Below are 25,084 nucleotides of genomic sequence, written 5' to 3'. Positions count from 1 at the left end.
TATTTTTTAAAATTCCTCTATTAAGAAGATGTAATAAAATTCAGTAAGTGAAATACCCAAATAAAATTCTTGAATCTTTATGTTCTCAGTATAATTTGTTTGACAGTTCAAATTGTGTTTCATTTTTTAAATCAAAGCAAGTGTGTGGCGGAGATTATTTCTCTAAACACTAAACTTGGAACACTAAATTTTCTCCAGAAAACTAAAGATTATTGCTTAGGTTCGCCATGAGATGACATTGGTAATAATATTTCACTGAAACTTAAATGTATAAATAATTGCGTAGCTTTCTTAATAAATGCCTCTATTCAGCATTGATAAAATTATTGCTTCCAAGGTTTTAAAGTAAGACATTAATGATTTATTATGTTAGGATTCAAATGATGAAAAAAGCATGATTTCAGTTTTAGAATCTCAAACTGGAACATTTTATGAGGTTCATGGGATTCAAAAACTTCATCCCCACATTCTTTGCAAAAGAAACGTTAAAATTTTTGCCAGCCTTTTTCTCCGACTCTTTTATATTGCAATAAAATTACTATTACTCAAAGTTTCTATATGCCTAGACATTGTTTTGTTGTTGACATAAAAAAAGGCTTTACTTGATTAATATTTAGTATGTTTCTTATCAAATGTGGCATGATTTTATAATTATTTTGTGCATGAGATTATAATACAAATTTGTTGCATTTTTTTTTTTTCGGTCCAGGATATTCCGTGGAGTATATCTTTTTATCGTCTACTGCAACCTAAGTTTGTTCATGATGTCTTTAAATTATTTATTATGCATATCCCCCACAAGGTAATATACTTTATATTTTACTTTTTTTGTATATGCCATTGTTAGAATAAAGCAAGAACAGTAGCATGCAACACAGTTTCCGTATTTCATGAATAGTAACACTCATTTGTAAGATAAATGTGATGGGGAGATACAGTACAAAGTCCAAAATCCGTACCCATCTTGACTTCGTCTATTCCACATTTGGGATTTTTTGGGATATTAAATCATCAATTTAAATCTGGTAAGATGGTATGTAGAAATTATAAAATTAAGAATATGAAATCGAGATTTATGAAATAATGAAGTATTTATGATCTAAAGGGCATCAGAATTTACAAAAAAAAAAAAAAAAAGGCTTAATATTTATTTGTTTATCTTATTAAACATTTCTTTCAGTGTAAATTGTTTAACTTGCTTCGTTTTTTGTGCTATACTTTTTTTTTTAATTCTGTAGACAGACATAATCTTTTGTTTAGTTACATTGTTGAAGTCCTATAACTGCTGTGTCGAGAATTCCGACTAACATGTCAGTCTAAATTTTTTCATTTTCAGTAACTTCTTTGTTGCTTTCTTCACTCTTGGTAGCGGTATTTTCTGGATCTAGAAACATACTGCAGTTTTTGCCATTCATTAATTGATTGATGATTGAGAAGCATTGTCATCACAATCAAAAACTTCTTTTATATCATCTTCATTTATTACCGCTTCTCCACATTTCTTTACAAAATCCGTTAATTGGAAAATTTCACCTTTGTTTTGCGATATCCGAAAACCTTTGAAATTTGAGGCTATCATCATCAAATTTAGCTGTCGTTCACTATACATATTTGGCTATGCATCATGAGCTTGGCCACTAACGACAAGTTGTTCCATTAAATTTTATCTTGCTTCTATCACGCACTGAGACAATTAAACCTGAATTGTGTTAGTTTAGTTATTTATTATACTTATGTCTGTTTCTTGCACATGCTTAAGGCTTATCAGAATTCTGAATAAATAAATTCCCACATATACTTAAGCCGTATTGAGGGCGGGCGCTATATATCTTATCTCCTGATGCTATCTGTATGGGTCCTAAATTCTGCGACTTGTTGCGGCCATTACTGGTTCTGGCTGCTGGTTCTGGCTTTATGTGAATAAAAAATCAGTTATTTTTAATTCAAATAGCCTTAAATGTAATTTTTGGCTCTATAAGTATCATCAACAAAATCTATTTTTAGCATATAGAAAGAAATTTTTGGTAAATTTTTCCTCGTCAATATTTTTTAGCGCATTTAACATGAATCTGTAATCACCGCCAAGTGTAATGTCAACATAAAAGGTTACCATACTCCTTTATTATTCAATTACTAACATAAAATTATTTAGCCATCGCTATGTGAGTCATTACTGAATTTGCCATGTTTTGATAAACATGCGGTGAGGAAAGGAAAGTATAATAAATAATGATTCGCCAGACTGGCGTGAGATCAACAATTTATCTATGTGGAATGCTTCGGTTTGAGATGTGTGCCAAGCACGCATGCGGCAATGGAGCCAAATTACTGATGATAAAAATTTATGCTAAAATCATGGTTTCTTCAATAACGAGGTATTTTATTTAGCGTCAAAGTGAAATTAAGGATCGGGACTCTCTATATGTTTTATTATGCGCGGAGGGGGGATTAAATGAGCAAGTATAAAACCTACGAGAAAAACTTTGTTGATGGTTTTGAGGTCCGGATTTTAGATAATTCCGGATAATGGATGTCCGTATTTTCGATTTTGTACTGTATTATGTACTCATTTGTATTGTGTGTTGCAATATAGTATAGTATGGTATTGACATACTGAATACTGTATTTGCATGTAAATAAGACTCCATTTATTTGCAATATTTTTGCTCAAAAATCTAGTAGTATCAAGTATTTTGATGAATGAAATTGCAGAATAAGAGGGTTAATTTTCATACTATATAGAATAATTACACTATAAATTCTATATAAAACACTATATAGAATAATAGTTCTTAATAAATCACACAGGTTTTTATATATATATATAGTTTATATATATAAACTGCATATATATATAAACTGCATATCTACTGCTAATTATAACAGCCACATTTAGTGATTTCGCTAGATGTGCATCCATTATCTGGTCACTGATATATCTGAAAACAAACAAATAGCAATGTATCCCTAACAATGTCTTTCGTTCACGGCTAATGGTAATGTTATCTTAAGGAAATTTAGAATGAAGACAGATAAACTAGAAACTAGAATTCCCTCTCTTAGAATTAATGCAAGACAAAGCAAATATTCCCCTCCATTTTTATTTCTTAGAATTTATCCTAAAAAGTAAAGAATCATTAGGTAGTAATCCTAAAAGTAAACATATTGTAAAGTCTTATATTCGTGGAGGGCCTTACTTTCAGTTTTAAATACTGTAATTAGTGAAGTAAATGACCTTTTTCTGATGCATTAATTTCTATGAAGCATAAGAAAATATTTCTTATATATATAATTTATTCAGCTTCTTTTTTAAACTGCTGCTTCTAATATGTTAGACCAGTTTTATTAACCTCTTCCTTTGATACTAATTCGGTTTATATATTTTTTGGGATAGATTTCTAAAAAGTATGCACAAGACTTTTTATGCATAATTAGCGTTCTCATTCTTTCTCCCAAATTTTACTAGGTGTGTACTAGTTTTTTTTTTGTTTGTTTGTTTTTTGTTTTGTTAAATAAAGGGAATGGAAAAAATTGTGTCTAGGGGAAATTAGTTCTTTTTCTTAAATTATATTTGGCATTTACTATGCTTAAAATTAAATAAATGGATTTCTTTTGTTGTTTCCGAGAACTTAATTATCAAAATGGGATCAGCCTTGAGAATAGGATCAAACTTTGATTCTGTTTTGCTGCAGTTATCAAGGGATTAACAAAGATTATCGTTAAATGTCTTCATGCAGCTGCTAATCACCTGGTATATAAGTGCCTAGCATTTTTTTTTATGGTAGCTGTATTTTACTGTTTTTTCTCCGTTATTTGTAATGTTTTGTAAATTTATTTCCTTTTCCAGCATTACATTATATAGATACGCTGCTCTTAATAAATCAATTTATGTTATCCAGGATATCCAGGATGTTCATTTGTTGCATGTGCAATCCATCTCAAATTTGGGACATACATAATTTAAAGATTCAACTATGTGTAGCTTTGTGAAAGAAATTAATTTTCTTATTTCTTAATTCATCTTTTTAGTTTGTCAATGCATCTATGATTGCTATTGTTTATGTGTAAAATAAATCAAAATCATAATCTTCAGATAAAAATGTTTTTTTTATAGATAAAGTGAATCATTATCATAATCTTCACAGAAAAATATTTTAAGAATTATATGTACACTGCAAAAAAAAAAAAAAAATTTAAAAAAAAGGGACAGTGCTATATCTCCCGTTCTACTGGGCCTATTGACAAAATTCAAACTGCGTTTTTCATGTCTCGAAAGCGTGACTTAAGATATATATTAGATTTATACATAGCACTATTTCTACATAGGTATTTTGACACAAAAGCGGACTTTTTCTGAAATAACATACCAATATTTTTCCATATTTCGATTCTGCAACTCAAATTATGCCAGAATGCCAAGTTTTGTAAAAATCGTACGAGTAGTTTTTAAAATATTAGCTCTCAAAATTTTAGCTCCTCAGCGTTAATTGAATTAGGCAAATTTTTATTAATATATCTTTTTTTGTTAAACTTTTGTTATCTTTCCTTTCACATTTCAAAATTTAGGTTCTTTCCAAATAAAATTTACCCATTTTTTGTGTTTTATTTTTTAAATTTCTATTTTTAAATAATTTTTAGAAATTTTTTGAAAACAATTTTGAATTACAACCTATAAAATTTTTACCATCATCTTAAAGTAGGTGTATTTCTAAGCATACCTGCAAAAAATTAGACTTTTTTTTTTATTCAAAATTTTCTAAGATATACACGAATTTACATATTTTTTCGTGTTTTGCAATTTGGCATCTTTTTTTTGAGCGATAATAACGCCAAATGTGGTTTATGGATTTTTGTTATATTGAATTGCCACAGCTATTTTCAACCTTAAATTTCAAATAAAATTTTACGGAGAATGAATTATATGAAATTTTTTCCCTCAATGATGCGTAATAAACAGTGCTTAAATTGCGCTGGAGCCCGGCTTCGGTGCTTCTCAATTTTTAAGATAAATTACAATTTTAGCCGGAGCGCACCGGAGCCCTTAATAAGATGAGCTCCGGTACTTCTTTTTATAAAGCTGAACCACAATTTAAAGGGAAAAAATTTAGAATTCCTAACGTTTTAGTTTAAAAATAAGCAGACCTTGCAATACTCTATTTCCCTAGAAATACGAACTCATGAGAACATGAGACGTTCAAGTAAAGTCCCCTCACTCACATGCGGAAACCTTTTCCTTTAAGAAAAGCAATAAATTTGGGGGAGTTTGTTTAGGAACGCCTAAATTTCTTGCCATGTCATTGTATCTAGTGTATTGTTACCGATGCTTACAGTTAGTTATCCTCGCAGGAATTAAAATTTGTGTTCTTAAATGTGCGTTAAGTGACAGCGAGTACAATAAGAGTGAAATACTGAGATAAACTGCTCAAGCACGTCCAATATACACCGTCTTCCCACAGTATCCACTAATGGGGGGGGGAAGCGTAACCAGCAACTTTACATTTAGGAGTCCGATTCATTTACCTCTGACACCCATCTGCTTGATGGCTACAATTATATCAAGAGAGAGCCGCGGTCAAAGAGAACATTCTCTCTCACCAAGATTCCCTTCATTTTTTGTTTCCACCCACTCATACCCTCATTCTGTTTCACCCTGGAATTTTCATCATTGATACTTAAGTATATTTAATTTTTTTTTTATGATAAAAGAATCCCCCCCCTACGATCAGAACTTAAATTGGGCCGGAACCCACCAGATCTCGGCTCCGGTGCTTCTTAGTTTTTGTAATAAATCATAATTCTAGTCAGAACGCACTGGAGCCCTGAATAAGAAGGCTGCGGTACTTCTTTTATATAATTGAATAAAAATTTCAGTAGAAATTTTGTCTTGAAAATTTTATTTTAACAATAAAATTATATTAAAAATTGCGTATTAAATTTCAATTTATCTCTTTACATTTTATTTAATTTTAATTACTTCAATCTTTAATTATTTCAATAAATAATAATTAATTATCTAATAATTATCAATTAAATTAAAATTAATTATATAACAATAATTGATTAAATAACAATTTATAAACATTAATTAGATATCTATTAATTAATTTGATAATAATTAACTATTTAATTTTAAATTTATTAATGAGTTTAATAGTCATTTTATTTATTTATGTACTCTTGTTCCTGTCTGCTGACGGTCTTCCATAGGGCTCCGGCACTTCTAATCTTAGAAATTAAGCCCTGGTAATAAATGTTTATTAATATTATGAAAAGTATTTTTTTAAATTATAGATGATATTATTCAAATTTTTAACTATTTTTTTAAATTTCTCTCTTTCTTCTTTTTTTAAAAAAAAATATTTGTAAGAGTAAATTTTTATCTTCAATGTTTTATTGTCTGCTACTTTACTTTAACTTCATTTAAATCGAATTGTCTAAAACTGAGAACTTTCGTTTGATGTTTATTTGAATATTATGAAAATATTTTATGACATTAACTGCATAATTTATTTCTAAACAAGCTGTTGCTTATGAAGTGGCTGAAAGAGCGGCTGATACTATCATCCATATTTTTAAAGCACAGTATATTTTTATAGAAACATAAGATTTAGAATAATCATTTTTCTAAAAGTCAAATTATGATATAAACATACAACCCTCTAGAGACCAAATTAATGGAAGTTCAATGGTTATGTAGAAATGATCTGCAGCTACTTAATGGCTGGATAAGTCAGCAGGTTCTGTGGACAAGTAAGAATAATTACATATAAACGACACCCAACATTCTGGATTCAATTAACAATGAGAGTACGATGTTTATTAAATGAATTTAAGAAGTTTTTAAACATAAAAAATCAACTCATTTTTTATCCTAAAATGTACTCGTATTTTTACGCCTAGCGTATTTTCATTATATCCTTATAATTCTAATTTAGAATGTAATGGTCAAGAACTGAATTCTAATCATCACTAATATAATAAGTAATTATTATGGTTATTAATAAATCCTTCTTATAAAGTAATTGCAAATATTTCAAAAAACTTTGTCTGAATGCAAATATTTTTCTATTATTATTCTATGCAAATATTTCTAATTTTATATTAATCAAGATTGCACACGATATTATTTATTTGCACTTCAATTCTTACCATCAGCTCTAGTAGAAGTTAAAAATCAATTATATTTAATTAAGAAATGACCATTTAATTAGAATTAAGTTTAGAAAGAGCGTACCGTAACAGCAATTCAATTATTGGCGCCGTATCTTTCACGTTACTCCCGATTGGCAAGCTACATGATTTTTAATGAGTATTCAGGTTTTCTTAGTAACTTCACTTGGAAATCGCGCTTAAACTAGGTTAGTTGGTTATTTGAACATAGAAAGAACATGGGAGCTATTTGGTTAAGATGCTTTCATAGAGAATCTTTGTAAAGAGAACCTAGGAAACTACGGAAACCAACCATGCAGCCTGGGTTAGCCTTTGCAACAAATAATTAGTATTTAACAATCTTCAAATGCTAGGCAACTGGTGAGGCTCCAATTAAATCTCCAATTTAATATTTTATTTGTAAATATTTAAAATATTGTTGTATTATTAGACACAAAAAGCTGAATTTAAGTTTTTTTTAATTGGTTAGTAAACTACCAAGCCATAGTGCAAATGAATATTCAATTTCTTTTGCAATAATTGTATTCAATTAATATTCTTGGAATATGAGTTAAAGAAGGAATGTTCTCGGAAGTTTAAAGAAGTGTTTAAATCCAGTGATATTAGGTTTGTCTTACAAGCTCAGGTATCTAAACGATTCTGCAATTGCCCGAGTAGTTAACTTGAAAATGGCTGTGAATTGAGAAGATGACTTTTAATCTTACGTTATTCAGTGAGAAAACGTATTCCAAATGTTTTGTATTGCATGATAATGCATCTTTTCATTATTCAATAACCAGTCGGAGAACCGCTTGTGTTCCGAAAATAAGTATGTGTACTCAATCGTCCTGCATGTTCTTAAAAATTTTCTTCTTGTGATTTTTTTTCTTTCCCAAAAACTAAAGTTGCCTCTCAAAGGAAAGTTTTTTGACATTGAAGAGATAAAAGGAGTATGTCATCTACTTTTAGAGGCATGTCAAAAACAGAACTCTGCAAGCCTGCTCTTCCATTACATGCTGTGCATTCAGACAAAATTTGCATCAGCATAAATTCTATAATCTATTTTTATTACACTCTGATTACGTTATTAACATACAGTGAATATATACTAAACCTTTTACTTTAGCTTCAGTAATTCGGAATTTTTGACGGAATTGTTGTCGGAACTAGGACTTAGAAGATAAGTCAAATTAAATATTTCGATAATCCAATAAATTCAAGGTCGAAGTTTCAATAGTTTATTTTCGGAGGGAGGGGAAATTTTTTCAGTTTTGGTCCATTATCCTAAGTATATATGCTTTGATTCTTTATTTTTTCCATAAAAGTGAAATTCTTACGCATGGTATACATATAACGCATAGCTTCAAATTAAAATTTAGTAATATACAGGGTGGTTATAATTAAAGTTCCACTTTGAAGCGGTCATAAAAGGAAAACTACTGGATCAAATATTATCAAACTTGGTAAGCGTGTAAAGGAGGTCATGGGAATTTTTTTTCCTCGAAAAAAAGGAAGTTTGAAACCTCACCACCAGGGGCAAAATGGCGCTGTATGCAATATTGTTAAACGAAATATGGGTTGGAATCTAATTTAACCTTTCGTTACACGGGTTTAATATGTTGTATACCCTTAAGAAACTTTGAAGTAAGCAAATTACCATTTAAAGGCGTTAAATTCGATAAAAGTCGAGTGTGCCATCCGTGTAAGTGAGAAATTGGTCCGTGAAAACCACGAATTAGCGATTAGAAAATGTGAGATCGCAAATCACTCACACGAGAGCGTACAATCTGGAAATCGTTTTCTTACAGATCGTTAATTTGTAATTTTTGAAGCCTGAATTCGGCCCTAAAACATGAAGATACTAATTCAAAATGCTTTTAATCGATTTGGGCCAAAGAAATCCCTCATGTTATCTATTTAGTTCCATCGCATTCTCCTATTGCATTCGATTGCATAACAGTCATTCCACACCGTTTGGTGTGGAATGACAGCTATTTTCATAACTGAACCATTTTTCTCTGAAGAGCAGTTGACAGCTGGACCACTGTGATTGCAGCTCGCTTGGAGTCAATGTTAAAATGTTTCGTGATACATGAACTGCAGTAACGTGGCATTTTAGATACTACAATTTTTATGCAGGGCTGGGCCCCACCTCATGTGTGTCGCACAGTTACTTAGGCAGCATTTCACAAATGAATGTCTTATAGGCTGACACTTCTCCTCTTCCCATCAGACCTACCTCAACCTCTGTGGCTTTTGGCTATGGGGTTATCTCAAAAGCACTGTTTATGGAAATAATCTAAACAATTTGGCAGAAATGGAAAATGTGATACACCGACATGTCCGTAACATTCCTCCTGATATGCTAAGAGCTGCTGTTGAGAATGCATGCAGTAACAGGATTTAACTTGCTATCGGAAAATGCTGGATGCTACACTGAACATGCTTTGTAACACATTTTGGAAATGATTAAACACATTTTAAACAGATGTTTTCATGTCTTATTTTATTTAACGGTATTGCATACAGCGCCATTTTTCCTCTGGTGGTGAGTTTTTTTAACACTTTTTTTTTTCCCTCGGAAAATAAAATTCCCATAACCTCCTTTACACGATTCCCAAGTCTGATAACATTTGGTCCAATAGTTTTTCTTTTATGACCATTTCAAAGAGGAACTTTAATTATAACCACCATGTAAATTAAACTTTAAAAGTTTGACAGTTTGGTTCAAATCCCACCTTTAAAAATATGTATATCAATATAAATTTTCATATTAATCCTCTTAGAAAGCTAATTTTTCTCTCACATTATAGGTTGTATAAAGAAACATGATCTTTAATATGATTTAGATAGTTTCAGCTGATATAAGAATCGGGTCACTCGGCGATACAGAATAAACACGGCGTGACTGTTTTATTTCTTTGTCATCTTTGCTTTAAACTTTATTTATAGTTAAAATGACTAGAAAATGAAAAGCTGTCTTCAGCTAAAATGCAATTCATGTAATTGATATTTTAAAAATTTGACAAGAATGCAAAATTTATGGAAGTCTAGCAAACAAAAAATCTTAATTTTCTTGTGTGAGCACTGAAAATAACTGTAGACGGAAAGAAGAAAATTAGAGAGAAAATTAAGCAAAAATTTGCAGACCAAGATGTTTCAAAACCAAGATGATACCAAGATGTTTAAAAAAGTTGGAGGCTTTTGAATATACTTTCAGGATACTTTAGGTGTTCAAAGAGAAAACACTTGGATGTGTACACCAGCAAATAACATCAATTGAGCTTGTGTTAACGAAAAGACAAAAACAATATCATTGCAGATTAAAGTGAAGAGCAACTGGTTTTAGACTATATGGTTGTAAAAATTTAAATTATAGAACATCATATCATATCATAAACGGAGAATGCCATGATTTCTCAGTCGAATTATTTGAAGATTCAGGAGTTTATCCAGTGATGTATGTGGATGTCACCTAAAGGCGTATTTTTTTCCTCCTGATGAAACAGCGGCCGAGCGGTAAAGCCGCTGAAGACTGGTAGTTCGGTACGAGGTTCAAATCCCTCAAACGGACTGGCTGCATGGGCGTTTTCGTGGGTTTCCCCATGTGTAACGTGTATACGAGGGCAGTTTTCCTTAGAAAGTCCTCCACGAAGGCATCCCTCCCCTTAGGCAGATAGCCCTAGTGTGCTTTGTCATAATTAAATAAACCAAAATCTCTTCATGAAACCAGTCTTTCCTTTCATCTCATACCTTCAAAATATTTAGCCTCTAAAGACTGATAAAGCCTCTGATCAAATACTGATGAAATGGATTGAAAAGGATTATTAAGTTGCAGCAAAGCAGGGCTATCTGCCTAAAAAGAAGGATGCCTTCGTGAAGAACTTTCTAAGGGAAACCAGCTAGCATACATGTTACACATGAGAAAGTCCTCGAAAACGCCCATGCAACCAGCCCGTTTACCGGGATTCGAATCCCGGAGTGAACTACCAGTGTTCAGCGACTTTACCGCTCGGCCACTTGTGTGCCTTTATAAAATGGAAGGCGATAACTTTATTTAAAATGATTGTTAGAAATACCAAAATATTTCGAAAAGTTGGATGCTTTTTAATATACTTGCAGAATGCCTAAAGAAAAAGAGCAAGAATGAAGCAGAATGCCTGAAGAAAAAGAGAAGAACAAATAAATTTTTGTGTAAAATTTAGTGTTTGTATTTTTTTTAAATTTGAAACTTTTTAATCTTATGATATTTGATTCTTGCGGTTTCAAAAATAAAATATTTGACTAAAATATGAATAACATTTTAAGAAACCAAATGTAGGATAAAATTGTGTAAAGCAATGGGCACAATGATAAAACTGTTTAAAGCAGTGTATGCAAGTCATCCTAAGTTAAAATGTCGGTTATACATCTCTCTTATTTATATATATCTTTTCTGAACGAAACATTGAAAGGCATGTTAACTGTGCTTTACTGTATTTTCTCTTTTAATATATGCAGTTTTCAAACGCATCGTAGTCTGGGTTACAAAGTATTCTTCTGAAAGAAATTCAATTCAAATAAATAAAATCAAATTCTGGAAAATTTATATTAATAAATATATTTAAAATGCTCTTTGAATGAATAAATGAATAGAAAATTTTAAAATAATTATCTGAAGAGACAATGCAACATTAACAATTAAAATAAAAGTCTAAAAATTTAAAAATTACCTAAAATAGTAACTATGGCTAAAAATATAGTATAAAGAAAACTATTTGGAAAAAAAATAAAATAAATGATGCACCTTTGATTTAAACTACGCAGTTCGAATGAGTAAATAGAAATTTTTAAAACAGTTATTCGAATGAAACCATGGAACTTAAACAATTAAAATGAAATTCGAAAAAGAAAACAATTCTTAAAATTAATAACAAATATAATTAAAAATGTAACATAAAGAACATTATTTGAAAGAAGGAATGATTGGGTCCTTTTTTTCTCTCACGCACTATGTAAAAATGGAAATGAAAATAGGTTGCCACATATTAAGAAGTTCGCCAAGTGAACTAATTTTGGCGCAAACTGAATAAAAAGCGCCAACATAAATTGTTAAATTTCTCCATAAATTTCGCACTAAATTTTATAAAATTTAATTTTTAGGCATAATTTGAGTCTTAGAATCGAAATATGGGAAAAAATTGGTATGTTATTTCAAAAAAAGTCCGATTTTGTGTCAAAATACCTATGTGAGAATAGTGCTATGTATAAATCTAATATATATCCTAAGTCCCGCTTTCGAGACATGAAGAACGCAATTTGAATTTTGTTAATCGGCCCAGTAGAACGGGAGATATAGAACTGTCCCATTTTTTTTTGGAGCAGTGTACATCAGAAATCATATAATAATAATGTGCTGGCAAGTCATCTGATTCATGCAACAAAAGAAGTAGAGATGAACCTCCTCTTTTTCAGTCAGCATTGAAGCCTGAAAATATGGGAAAGGTAATTTGGTGTAACAGTAATACAGTGTAAGAAATATTTTGCTTCCATGGCCAAAAAAGGTAGAAGAGTTGGTCAACATACTGTAAAAAAATAGTCAGCATGTTTTAAAATGTCATAAAGCTTAATATTCTACTGATCATTTTTATTTTTAAAGCCATTTAAAATAAAGATGATTTTTTATAGTCATTAACCAATAGAAAAATGGAATTGTATATTTTTATATAGTACCTTTTGCCTTTTCAAAAAAACTTTTAGATACAAATATTGTAGGGTACCATCATTAATTTTCTACTTTTTTTATATACATTTTATTAACATTTAATTCATTTTTAGTTTTTAAATTAAAATAAAATAAAGCAGCCACCAGCATATGTAATGTAAGAAAGATTGAATGCATTAAAAGACATTTTTGTGTTCATGTTTCTATGAAAGTCTTGCTTCATATTTTCCATCACTACCTCTACACTAAATAATATGTGATATCCTTTTTTGAGATATTCAGAGAATTATATTTTTCCAGGGTAAAATTTGTTTTCCTTTGACTTGAAGTAAATTATGAGAATGAAATTCTGTTTGTGAGAAAAATAACTATGAAATTTTGTTGATGACTAAGTAAATTATGAAAACTATGAAATTCTGTTGGTGAGAAAAATAACATTAGGTTTTCTTGGATACTTGGCTTTCCAATAATATGATAGTAATTATTCTTTTCTATTTTTTCCTGAGCAAAACCTATTTACAAATTAGAATGAATATGTGTTTCTCACACCTAAAGAAGTTTTATTATAAACTTATAACATAATTGTGAACTTAATTATAGCAAAAGATTTTTTGACATTTTTTACAAGCATTTGATGCAAATGTTTTTTTCATAAGTATTCATTGTATGTCATTTAAATATGTATATTTTATACTGATTTTAATTTTTGCTTCCTGTCTTTTTTAATAATGAAGCTTCCAAAAACTCAGTCTTCATACAGGGAGGCTATAAAACTGTGTCTTACTGCTGTTCAAAATCTCCATTCATCATGTCCTGGATATCTTGGATTTTCAACAACTGTAATGCTTGCAAATCTCAAATTGCTTGAAGGTATTATCACGCTAAAATATTTTCTCGAATCAGATCGAACCTTTAGTAATGTCAATTCAGCATTATTTTTATGAGTGTATAAAATAAAAGAACAGTTGTTGCTGTTATTAGGTACATTATACTTTTGTATGTTTTGAAATGTTTTTTTAACTATCAAGGTAAACAACATTTTTGAATAGATTTGAAAACACGGGAAACTTATTGTATTAGTATTCTGATTTTATTTCTTTGTAACTAGGTTAAATTCTTTTCATTAATTAAATATCTGTCATTTTTGATGAGTTTGATTTAGAAATTGTTTATATTATAAATATCACTAGGATTGTAAGATTTACAAAATAGCTTAGTAATGTTTTGGATGAATCAAGTTCCCTTTGTTTATTAGAAATTAAAGAAATCATGATACCTATAAAAGTAAAATTTTGAAGATAAAAACATTAATTATGTTTTCCTAGTTTCATAATGTCTGAGTAATAATTTATGATTGCAATATTTATGTTTTGTTGTTACTAATCTCGCTTGTCTGAATCAGATAATGCCCATGAAATTCATCGTGACAAGACATAAGAATTGCATCTATCATTGGCAAGAATCTTGGGCACCATGCAGGTGACAGTACAAAATTGCTCTGTTCCACCCCCAATTTTGAAGGATAGAACCCTGGGGGACAGGTCCGAGGGTCTCACACCTCTCTTTCCGTACCACAACCTCTGAAGGGAACTTTCGGCTCGCCACATATTTAGAGTGCTCGCATTGTGCACAGACACTACACGTTTACAAACATCCATGCCTTTTGGCTTCAAACTCAGGTGTTTCAGTATGGCAGTCAGCATCGCTAACCACTATCCTAGTTGGGCAGCATGTAATGTTTATTGCTAAGATTTTGAACAAGTTCAAAATTGTAAAAGAAATTAAGTATTTAATGTAGAAATAATTTATACCACTTCATTTTTAGTCATTTAGAAAATTAAAAACAAGAAGGGAAACTAAAACTGATGCCTTAGTAAGTGCGAATTTAGCATTTTTTAAAGCATTTAAACACAGTGTTATGATATATATATGTAAAATATAAAAAATACGATGGCTTTGCTCTAGGCGAACAGGCAATCTCTAATTAACTTTCTGCAATTTCAGGATCTTCCCTCTAGACCAGTACTTTCGAGAACATTCTGGCATGTTATGTAACTGCTATTATAAATGAAAAGTTTGCGTCATATTTAGTCAGATTGCTTTTCTCCTCTTGCCGCTTAAGACCTTTGCTGCCGCTCTTCCTGTCTCTCTTTCTTTGTTTCAATAGTATGACCCAGTAAATTTAAAGTTAATCCTATTTAGTCTAAATTACTATCACATATGTAATCTTGGAGAACCTAAAAGAATAATGATTTGCCATTTGAATTGAATAAAGATGTGGAATCAAAACAGCTAACTTTAGTTTAGCTGTTTTGAGAAGCTTGGCATGAAAAATTTGTCATCATTTCATGCCAAGCTTCATGTGTGTGCCCAACTGCCAAAATATGACACACGCACACACACACACACACACATATATATATATATATCATAGCCCGTGCTTGCTAAAATTTAAAAAAAGAAAGGTTTGTGTAAAATACAAAATCTAACTTTTTACACTGCCTTCCCTATACTTACATGTAGGAAAATTTTTTTCTGAGGTCTAAAAAAATATGTTATTAGTACTTTCTTGAAGTTTTATTACTTTAGAACCATAATCTGGTAATCATAAATAATTCATTGAAGAACAAATATTTTTTATTTTTAATTAATGCAAATATGAGTTGGCTATGATCCAATACTAAAGCCTGCCAATGTTTTTAGAACATGAGTTCTACAAGATTCTGTAAACAAGATCACCTTCTTGAAAACAAAAATTATATTGATAAATATTTTCCACAATAATCTGAATAAAAATAACATTATAAAACCCTTTTCTGAACATTATTTTATTGTTAGTTATGTTCAAATGCAAACATTTTGCTCTTCAATTTGTGTATGCACTGTCCAACTACTATAAATATTTTTCTACTTTCTTGCTGGTGGTGAGACACCACAGTACCTGGCTTGAAAAGCCTACCTCTTTGGAAAAGCGTCAGCTTTTAAACTTAGCCCCAAAGTAGCAGTGTCGATGTTGTGTGTAAATAGTCCAAACTAATTAAAAATAGCACACAGTCCTAAACTGATTATAAGGAAAGAAAGTAAGATTTGTAGATAGAAGAGACTGCAACACTGTCAAGCTGGTTAATAGAGTACATACAATCAAGGTATTACAATTAAAGACAAGTATGAGTCAATAGGGCATCATAATGAATTATAAAAAATTTAATCCTACTTAAACCACAAATGCTAAAATACAAATAAAAATACAGAAAATGATTAAATATCAAATGCAAACTAGAAACACCACAAGTAAAATACCTTGAATATACATCACAAAGTACTTAAATTAAATTACTAGTGTTCCCTTCACTAAATATTTCTTCAAAAATATTTAGCAACACAAAGATTTTGTTTATTGGAGTTCGGGCTCCCTTTATTTCCCTGTCTTCTTGAAATAATTTTAATGATGTCAATGATGGAATATTCTGTAAAATTTCTTAATTTCAGCAAGCACCTTAATTTTAGCAAACACCTTAAATATGTAAGCAAGGGTAGCAGCAATGCTGTTCGAGCTGTTTTCATTTTTCCTTCTTTGATGTTTTTTCCTTCTTTGTTTTTTCCTTCTTTGATGTATGAACTTTAGGTATAATTTGCTAGAACTTCTTCCACAACATTCTTTACCTGTTTTACCACAGTGTCACGACATGGTCCTGAGTTATGAGGTTTACTGGAAAGTTTTTTCCCTGATGTTGAAAGGTTTTTGGGGATTTCTAAATGTTGGCTGCATGTTCGCTTCCACAGTTGCAATTAATGAGCCTTTGAATCCATTTAACCTGGCAGACAGAACTTTTGTTCAGCAGTGCACATTTTATGCACCTTGGAGCAAGTTTGCACCCATCCATAGAATGGTTCATAGAGTTCTACTGGTACAATAAAATACATTAATTTTACATCATAATTTTTTCAGAACCTAGCTCATTTACTGCATTTGAAACAGTGGCATAAGAACTCAGGCCCTAAATTTAATTATTTGTGCAACCTTTAGCATGTTAAATCCTTCCTTGAGAAGTTCCTTTTTGATCTCATCAACTAAATAATCAGAGTGGGCAACCCCTTGATACCTACTTTCAAGGGATTAAATTTCTTCTGGTACACTACGTAATGCTGAACATTATTTTGAGTTAAGTAAGAAGTTATGTTCTAATGATTGTCAATGCTGACGGGGTTAACTTTAAGAAACTCTCCAGAGATGCGTGTGGTAAATTGAAAGGAGGTATCAGATGACAATGTGTTGAAAAAGTCACTGAATTTTATTAGGGGAATAACCATAATCGATTTCATTCTGATAATTGGGGCTCTGCACTTTGTGGGGCTAAAATCTTCTCTGACTTTTTATTATCAATATTTATACTAACATTGTCAGTATCACAAATAACCGTGTCATTACATATAGTAGTAACATTGTTGGAATGACTAAGTACATTAAATTAATTACTAACGTCCAGGTCAAGAAAATTTTTGCTTAATTTGATGGGACATGCAGTATTCCTCGGGAAGGGAAAATTATCCTGGGTACGTTTTTAATAATCAAATTATTTTTCTTTTCAATAGAACCACTTCCAAACATCGTTTGCATGCCCACATCTGCATTTTTAGTAATAAGAACATCTGCATTTTTAGTACCATTGTCTGAAGTCTTAGAAACCTTATTTAAACTAGGGAGGAGGACTTCATTACTGGGGCCAGCAACATTTTCAGCATTTACATGAGCAGCGGATAAACCAACACATTCTGAAACATCAAAATCAATGCGATTAGCTAAATCAAACTTGTTATGAACCTTAAAAAACTCACACTTTCCTCTTATATTTTGAATTTGCGAGTCCATAATTTCCATAATGTGTGTTCATATCATATCCGGATGTAGGTCTTATTCTTGGCTGCATTATCCTTAAAATTTTGGTCCATGGCAAGCATTAAGTTGTCTTCTAATCCAAGCGAATTTTGAAGAAAATCCACTGCATTGATGAAGTCTATTTTATTGTACACATTTTTTCATAAGTAAAACCTTTAACAGATCAGCCTTATTCGTTTCTGTAAGTGGCATCCTTGTAGAATCAAAGGCTATATCTGAATTGTCCGATTCCCATTCAGATATACATTCACAGTCTGAATCGCTAACCACGTCTTTAATAATGAATTCAAAAATCCATGTAATTCAAGAGCACAAGGACTCCCTCAGTGCATTGACTGACTTTAATACAAATTAAATAAATAAAATAAAATAATAATGAATAAATACAAAGTCAAAAAGTTCAAAACCTAATCCACTTGTATACTGAAAGAAGCAACAAGTGATGGTGGATGTGTGCATGTATATGTGTAATAAGACTGCAGTTCGATGATATACGAATGATTTGATTATGAAATGTGGCACAAACTTGCATTAAAATTTTTGGTGAAATGGGACTTCTCCCATGATTCACTCTGAACACAGAATGACAGAGCCTTGCAGATTTCTTCATAATTAGAACTGGCCGAATAAATTTTTCCATTGGAGTCTTGAAACACAGGTATACGTCCTGATCGACTTTGTTTACAATTTTTTGTTTACAATACTTTTGTTTTACAATTATTTAACTGTAATAAATTACTGCGTAGTCATGATGACTGAGTGGAAAAGGAGGAAGAAGACATTGACAAAACTAAGTAAATCACTATCTTTATTTTTAGGCATATCAAAATCACTTCTTTATAGGCAATATACTTTTTGATCATAAGCAAAAAGCATAGCAGCATATAGATGATTGCTATCCTGCCAGAATGAAAGCGTAAGCGAAAAGTGTCGCAGCACTTCAGAGTCAAAAGTTTCAGTTTGGGTTAAAAAAAGTTTTGTTTTACAATTATTTGATTGGGCAAGAGGCATCTGCTTTAAGCGTTACGTAAGATTACATGATTAATTTTAATGATACAGTTTAAACTTATAGCACTGTTTTTAAGATAGATAGAGGAAGTCCCCAAATTAAATGAAAATAAAAGTGGTTATAGCCAATTAAAATTAGAAGTTTGCTTTTATATTTTTTATCTTACACATACATACATACATACATATATATATATATTGTTGCATACATACATATATATATATATATATATGTTGTATGATCTTAAATTCATTTAGTGCGAAATCAAGTTACTACTACTTGCGCAATTGCTGCAAAGTAATTTAATAATAATTTATTTCCTAAACAATATTATATATATATATATATATATAAAATTAAAAAGCTAGTAAGTACTGTTCAGTAAGACCTATTTGTTCTTAAAAATTTTTTGCGCAATATGCTGCAAAATTAAGGAAATAATAATAAGAAAAATTGTAGTGAGCTCGCCAAAAAGTTACCAGGAGCTGTGGCTCCAAGAAATAGTTCAACACAGTATTTAAAAAAAAAAAAAAATGACATTGAAGGGTGAAAAATTAGGCTACACGCGAAATAAAATGTAGAATATAAAATACAGTTAAAATCAGTCGTTGGAAACAGGTGAATGGCAAAAAATACAGTAAAAACCTTCGATGTGATAAGTGAAAAGTTAACACATATAAAAAAAACCGATCGATGGAACAAGTTAAAACAAATAAAAACATATAAAAAATATAAAATTATAAAACGGTAAATGGTAAATTAGCTCAATTCGACTTCCAACCTGGCTTTTCGAGGGAAATTTCAGTTAAACGTCGAACCAAGCTAACTCCATTACGCGTTTTCACCGAAACAGACAATTAAAACTCTTGTGTTACGAAAATTTTTTTAAATTATATGAATTGTCCCAAAAATTTTTTTTGAGTCTCAATTCTCTGTTCCAATTTCCCGACGTGATACATATATATATATATATTGTTGCATCGTTATGAATTGAATGCACAAGTCAAATGAAGAATGAATAAAAAAATTGCTTAAATTTCCTCAGATATTCATACAGTATCTCAATATCTCACAGTAGTTGTCTTTTGTCTTTTAAACTAAAAAAAAAAAAAAGTTTACAGTAAACAACTGCAATTTTCTAAACAAAACTGATTAAAAAGAAACTAGTACTAAGGAATTGAGAGGTTTTCATGCTGCTTATATAAGCTTTTTAAATCCATGAGAATTTTCTGGTATTTTCTCGAAATCAAAAAGATATGTTTTTTTTATTAAATGTTAAATGCACATGCTCTTGTATTTTGAATTTTCCGGCTTAACTTTCTCTGTCACACGCTGCACTGCACAGGGAATAAAACAATTAAATTTATAATTCTACTAATAATAGCTATTTAAATACCAAATCCGTAACAATATACAGTCAAAAGTCTTTAATTCAGACTCGTCGAGACTTCGGCGATTCCGTATTATCGGTTTTTCCGGATTATAGATCATCAGTTTAAATCTGGTAAGATGGCAAGCAGAAATTTTAAAATTAAAAATATGAAACTGTAATTTATGAAATAAAGAGCAGTTATGATCTAAAGGGTATAAAAATTTACCAAAAAAAAAAGCTTTATATTTATTTGTTTACTTTATTAAACATTTCTTTCAACACGGGCATGCATAAAGCATACATTACGCATAGTCGAAATTAGAAAATTGCAACCAGAAAACTATTTGATGTGTATTCGTGATATTTATAATGACGAGGAATTTGATTTAAATCAGATCAAAGACTGAATACATAGAGATGAAATACTACATTTAGTAAGGAATTATAAGCCAAATAAAATAAAAACATCTGCCCTGAAGATAAGGATAGTGCTGACAGATCAACTTCCAGTTCATTGCGTGCCACGTCGTTCCCCCCGCAGAGCAGCGTGAAATTGATAAACATATTTCGGAATGATTAGAGAATCAAAGGATATGCCTTTATCCATTTTTTGCAGCAATACCACTTTTTGTTTGATGGACATCGGAACATGCTTTCACTTTGTAGCTCGAGAATTTTGGTAGCTCCAGAATCGGAAATTCTTTTCGGACATAATCGAAAGTTCAAGCTTACTTTTATAAAATTGCTCTAACAGTCTGCAAAAAATAATAAGCCGGATCCAATTAGAAGATTAAGGAACAATGTAATCTGCAACATTAACTGAAATAGATAATTAGATAATTTTAGCTTAGCTTATACTGTCTGTTATACATGAAACCCTCATGCGTGAACGTATTATGCACATGCGTAAAAGTATTATGCGCAATGCGTTGACGCATGTGCAAAAATTTTGTAGCTTTGAGGTCCGGATTATGGATGTCCGGATTAAAGACTTTTGACTGTACATACATACATACATATATATATATTAATTGAAAAAGAAAATGTAAAGCTAACAATTAATTAGACGTAAGACCTATTTGGTCTCAAAAACTTTTGCGCATAATGCTGCAAAAAGATATGAAATAATAGTAGTAGGTAGAAACATTGCTGCGATCTTGCTAAAAAGTTACCAGGAGCTGTAGCTCCACGAAATATTTTAACGCAGTATTACAAAAATAAAAACTAAGAAGAAATTTGTCTGGAAAAACTGGAAAAAATGTAAACACGCGGAAAAACTGCCAAAATTAATGCTGGAAGACTTGCTAATGCACGAAAAAATTAATCTGACCATTGTGACATGTGAAAAGTTAACTCACATGAAAAATAGATCGACGGAAAAAAATATATAAGGAAAGTACAAATAAAAAACATAGATTGAAAAATGCCAATACATAAAAAGTAAAACTTAAAAATTAAAATGAAGACACAAATTGCAACAATACAAAATACAATAATTAAAATAATTAATAGCGGAAAATGGTAAATTAACCCACTTATACTCTCAATTGGCTTTTCAAGGGAAAAAAACTGATTGTCGAACTAGGTTAAATACCATTACGCGTTTCGCCGAAACAGACCATTGAAGCTCTTGTTTAACGCGAAAATTTTTTTTTAAAGAACATTATTTCCGAATAAATCCTTTTTTGGAGTTTCACTGCTCTGTTCCTTTTTCCAAACGCGTCCGCTGAAATACACATTAGGGTGTCAAAAGCACTTGCAACTCCGAGCAATGTAAAATTAAAATCAAAATCAAAATAGAATAAAATAAATAGCGGTCTGCTATTAGTCAAAAATTACAACAACGTATGGGCTGGTCCTTTAAACCTTAAAGAAGATGGAACTTTTATAAAGAGAATGGTGCTGTAAGCAAATAAAAATGCAATGATAATACAATTAAAATGCAATTAAATCTGTAAGAAAACAAACGTTGCAGGGTCTTATTAGGACCAAAAAACATAGGCAATAGAAACGAAAAAACAGACCTGAGAGGTTCCGTCCTTTGCATCCGAAAAATTATTTTGGAGAAGGGTGCAAAACCCCTCCGTGCCCAAACCAACCTTCCTTATCGTCTAGTGACGTCGTTGGGCGAAACAATAAAATCTGTAGAGGCCAATGGGCTGAGATTGTAGGTTGGCGGGAATTCTTGTCCCCCCTTTTTTTTACAGAGGGTGTGACAGATGAGAAAAGACATGGAAAGAACTCAAAATGGCGTCAGTCAAGTTGTTAGAAGAACAAAACTGTTAAAAATAAGTGAAAATGGCTAATTCAGCTAAAATTACTTATTTTTGGCCACAAAAGAAAGGGTAAATTGGAAAAAAAGTCATTTGTTAATAAAAGTCGTCATTCATCAAGCTAGAGGCCGGTCAAGCTACTATGAAAAATGAAAAGGCCCGATTTTGTTAATAAAAGCAGAGTCTGGCCTTCTAAGTAATTTAAAACTATTACATAATAGTATTAAAGTAGAGTGCCAAAAACTTTGGAGGAAAGAAAATGTTTGTAGAAGAATTAACTGTACATTTACATTTATACACTTTTTACATTAGATAATCTGAATTAGCCATCCATCATCTGCCCTCCAATAGGCTTTAAGCAGAAAATTTCATTATCCAAAACTAATTATTTAAAAATTGGTAAGGCTAATGCCAGCTTTTTTTAAAGTATTTTTAATTATTTTCTTTGGAATTTGGTTATTTTTCAAAATTGTGACGAAGTAAAGTATTTCTTCTTGTAAGTGTTCTGTAGTATTACATATTCTTTTTATTCTATAATTGTGCCTAGTATTTTCGTGCATTAAGCTGCTGAAAAATTATCGGTAAAGACAAAGTGAGAAATTTAGAACGAATTTTTCACAAAGACCAAAAACTGAAATTCATAATAAATTTCATAAAATCTATAAATGTAAAAAATAATTTAATAAATGATAGAACTAAAATACTTCAAACAAGTGAAACCCTAATTAAAAAAATCAATGAAATTTAAAGAATAAAGAATATAAAAGAAGAGGAATTCAGTCAACTTCAATGCCACTTCGTCAGGAGGAGAAACAGTGAAATCAATTAAAATCTCTCTTCCATAAAAATATATAAATATACGTGTATATGTGTGTGTATGTATATATATAGATATATATGTGAGATAAAAGTATTTAATTCAAATTTCTAACTTATCTCTTTAATTATTTCCCCTTTATGTCTTAGAAATAATAAGTGCTTATAATGAACCTCTTTCAAAATTTAAACTTTAATTTGCTATAGCACTTGATTTCTGTATTTTAATGTAGCTATTTCTCCTTTTTGTCCAAAAAGTAATGACTAGTTATAATAAATCTTTTTAAACTGCATCATTTCAAAATTATTCCATGTTGTATGATTTCTGCATTATGCTAATGATGCAGACACTTACATAAAGGCTTGAGTGCATAATAATTTCAGTTTGGAAACTTTCTCTTTACCAGTGGGGATTAAATGTCAACCAAAACTGCATAATTTTTAACCAAGCTTCAACAGCAGATGGGCTTACTGTATCTATTTATCTTTGGCATAAAATAAAGTGTTTGTTGATGAGAATAAAGGAATATTAGATTAGTCCATGCCTTGAAACTATGCATTTACATGCCACCAGCATCCAGATTCTTTCATACATAAGTGAAATAAGGAATGAATTTTTTTGGAGGGGGGTAGAGAGAAAGAATTTTGTTCTGCAAAGTAAATAAAAGATGATCCAAAGGAAAATAAATCAAAGGAAAAATGAAGTGTTACATATCTTGTAATATTCCGTCATAGAACTGGTATAGTAGGATTGCCATTTTTCTGAAATACTCAAAGTGTAATGTAATAATGAAAAGTAATTTTTATTTAAATGAACAAATTAATTAAAATAAACAAAGTATTATTGCCTAATACATGGTTATTATTATATATTCCAGCCTCTATGTAAGCCTTATTATAGTAGTCCAACCCCCTACATGGCTATGATGAGCTTCATCATAGCAGGTATGGACTTGGGTTGAATTACTTGAATAAACAATTTAACAACTTCTTGTAATCAATTTTTTTATTAAATAAAAAATTTCTAAAATTACTTTTGGTGCTATTAAAGTTTTCTTTGTGTACTGCAGAAACATGGCTATCTTGCTACACTTCATATGACACCAAGCTCGTATAAGATGTGACTAGAAATGTGACACTTCATTTATCTTTTATGATTGTTGATTTTATTTCTGTTTTTATTCTGCAGGGTTAATATTTGTCTTTTTTTAATCTTTCAGTATGAATTTCTTGGCTGTTCAGAATATGAACTTAGGAAAGAATATGTATTTACTGCAGCTTACAAAATATCTCTTATTATTTCTAGGAAGTTTACTGCAGCTTTTAGCGTTTTTCCAGTTCAAGTTTTATATGGCCTTATTACCTCTCCAGTATTATTCTGACACATGCACACAAGTCCACAGGAGCCTTTATTTTTCTAACTTTATAAGGTATTTCTCCTACCTTCTTAGTATGCCTTCTTGGTGTAGTGGTCAACGCGTATTCAAGAGGTCCATGGTTCGAGTCCCTGCGAGGGCATTGCTTATTTTTCATCTCTCTTGTTTTGAAATAACCTAATGTCTCTACGGTGGTGCCCAAACTAAAAAGGTGGTGAATGATGATTCTTCACCACCAGGATTTGGGCAATTGGGTACCCTAATCCCCAGTCGCCCTTTAAAAGGAGAAGTATGTAAAATATTTCTCTTGCCTTCTTAGCATGCCTTTGGGGTGTAGTGGTCAGAATGCTCGACGCATATTCGAGAGGTCTGTGGTTTGAGTCCTGGCATTACTTATTTTTCATCTCTCCTGTTTCGAAATAACCTAATGTCTCTACAACTTTGGGTTGTAAACATATCTTCCCCATTATAAAAATGTTTTAAATGAT

General features: G+C 30.8%; 1 protein-coding gene across 4 annotated transcripts in view; it reads left to right on the top strand.

Moving 5' to 3' along the window:
* LOC118181851 (tetratricopeptide repeat protein 21B-like) overlaps window positions 1–25,084 on the top strand; it is a 226,943-nt gene that overhangs the window by 77,732 nt on the left and 124,127 nt on the right. For all 4 annotated transcript variants that reach the window (XR_015039192.1, XM_085809770.1, XM_085809769.1 and 1 more), the window contains exons 13-14: window positions 710–802; window positions 13,588–13,723. Coding sequence is in view for 3 of the 4 variants with exons in the window: in XM_085809770.1 (XP_085665896.1) it covers window positions 710–802; window positions 13,588–13,723 (229 nt within the window). In the remaining variant the exon portion in view is untranslated. The remainder of the gene's footprint in view (window positions 1–709; window positions 803–13,587; window positions 13,724–25,084) is intronic.

The sequence above is a fragment of the Stegodyphus dumicola genome, chromosome X2, assembly GCF_044657685.1.
Source record: "Stegodyphus dumicola isolate Sdum_Otavi_A_Nest chromosome X2, ASM4465768v1".
Classification (NCBI taxonomy): Eukaryota; Metazoa; Arthropoda; class Arachnida; order Araneae; family Eresidae; genus Stegodyphus; species Stegodyphus dumicola.
The sequence above is the reverse complement of the archived record's forward strand: the minus strand, read 5'-3'. Positions and strand labels throughout refer to the sequence as shown.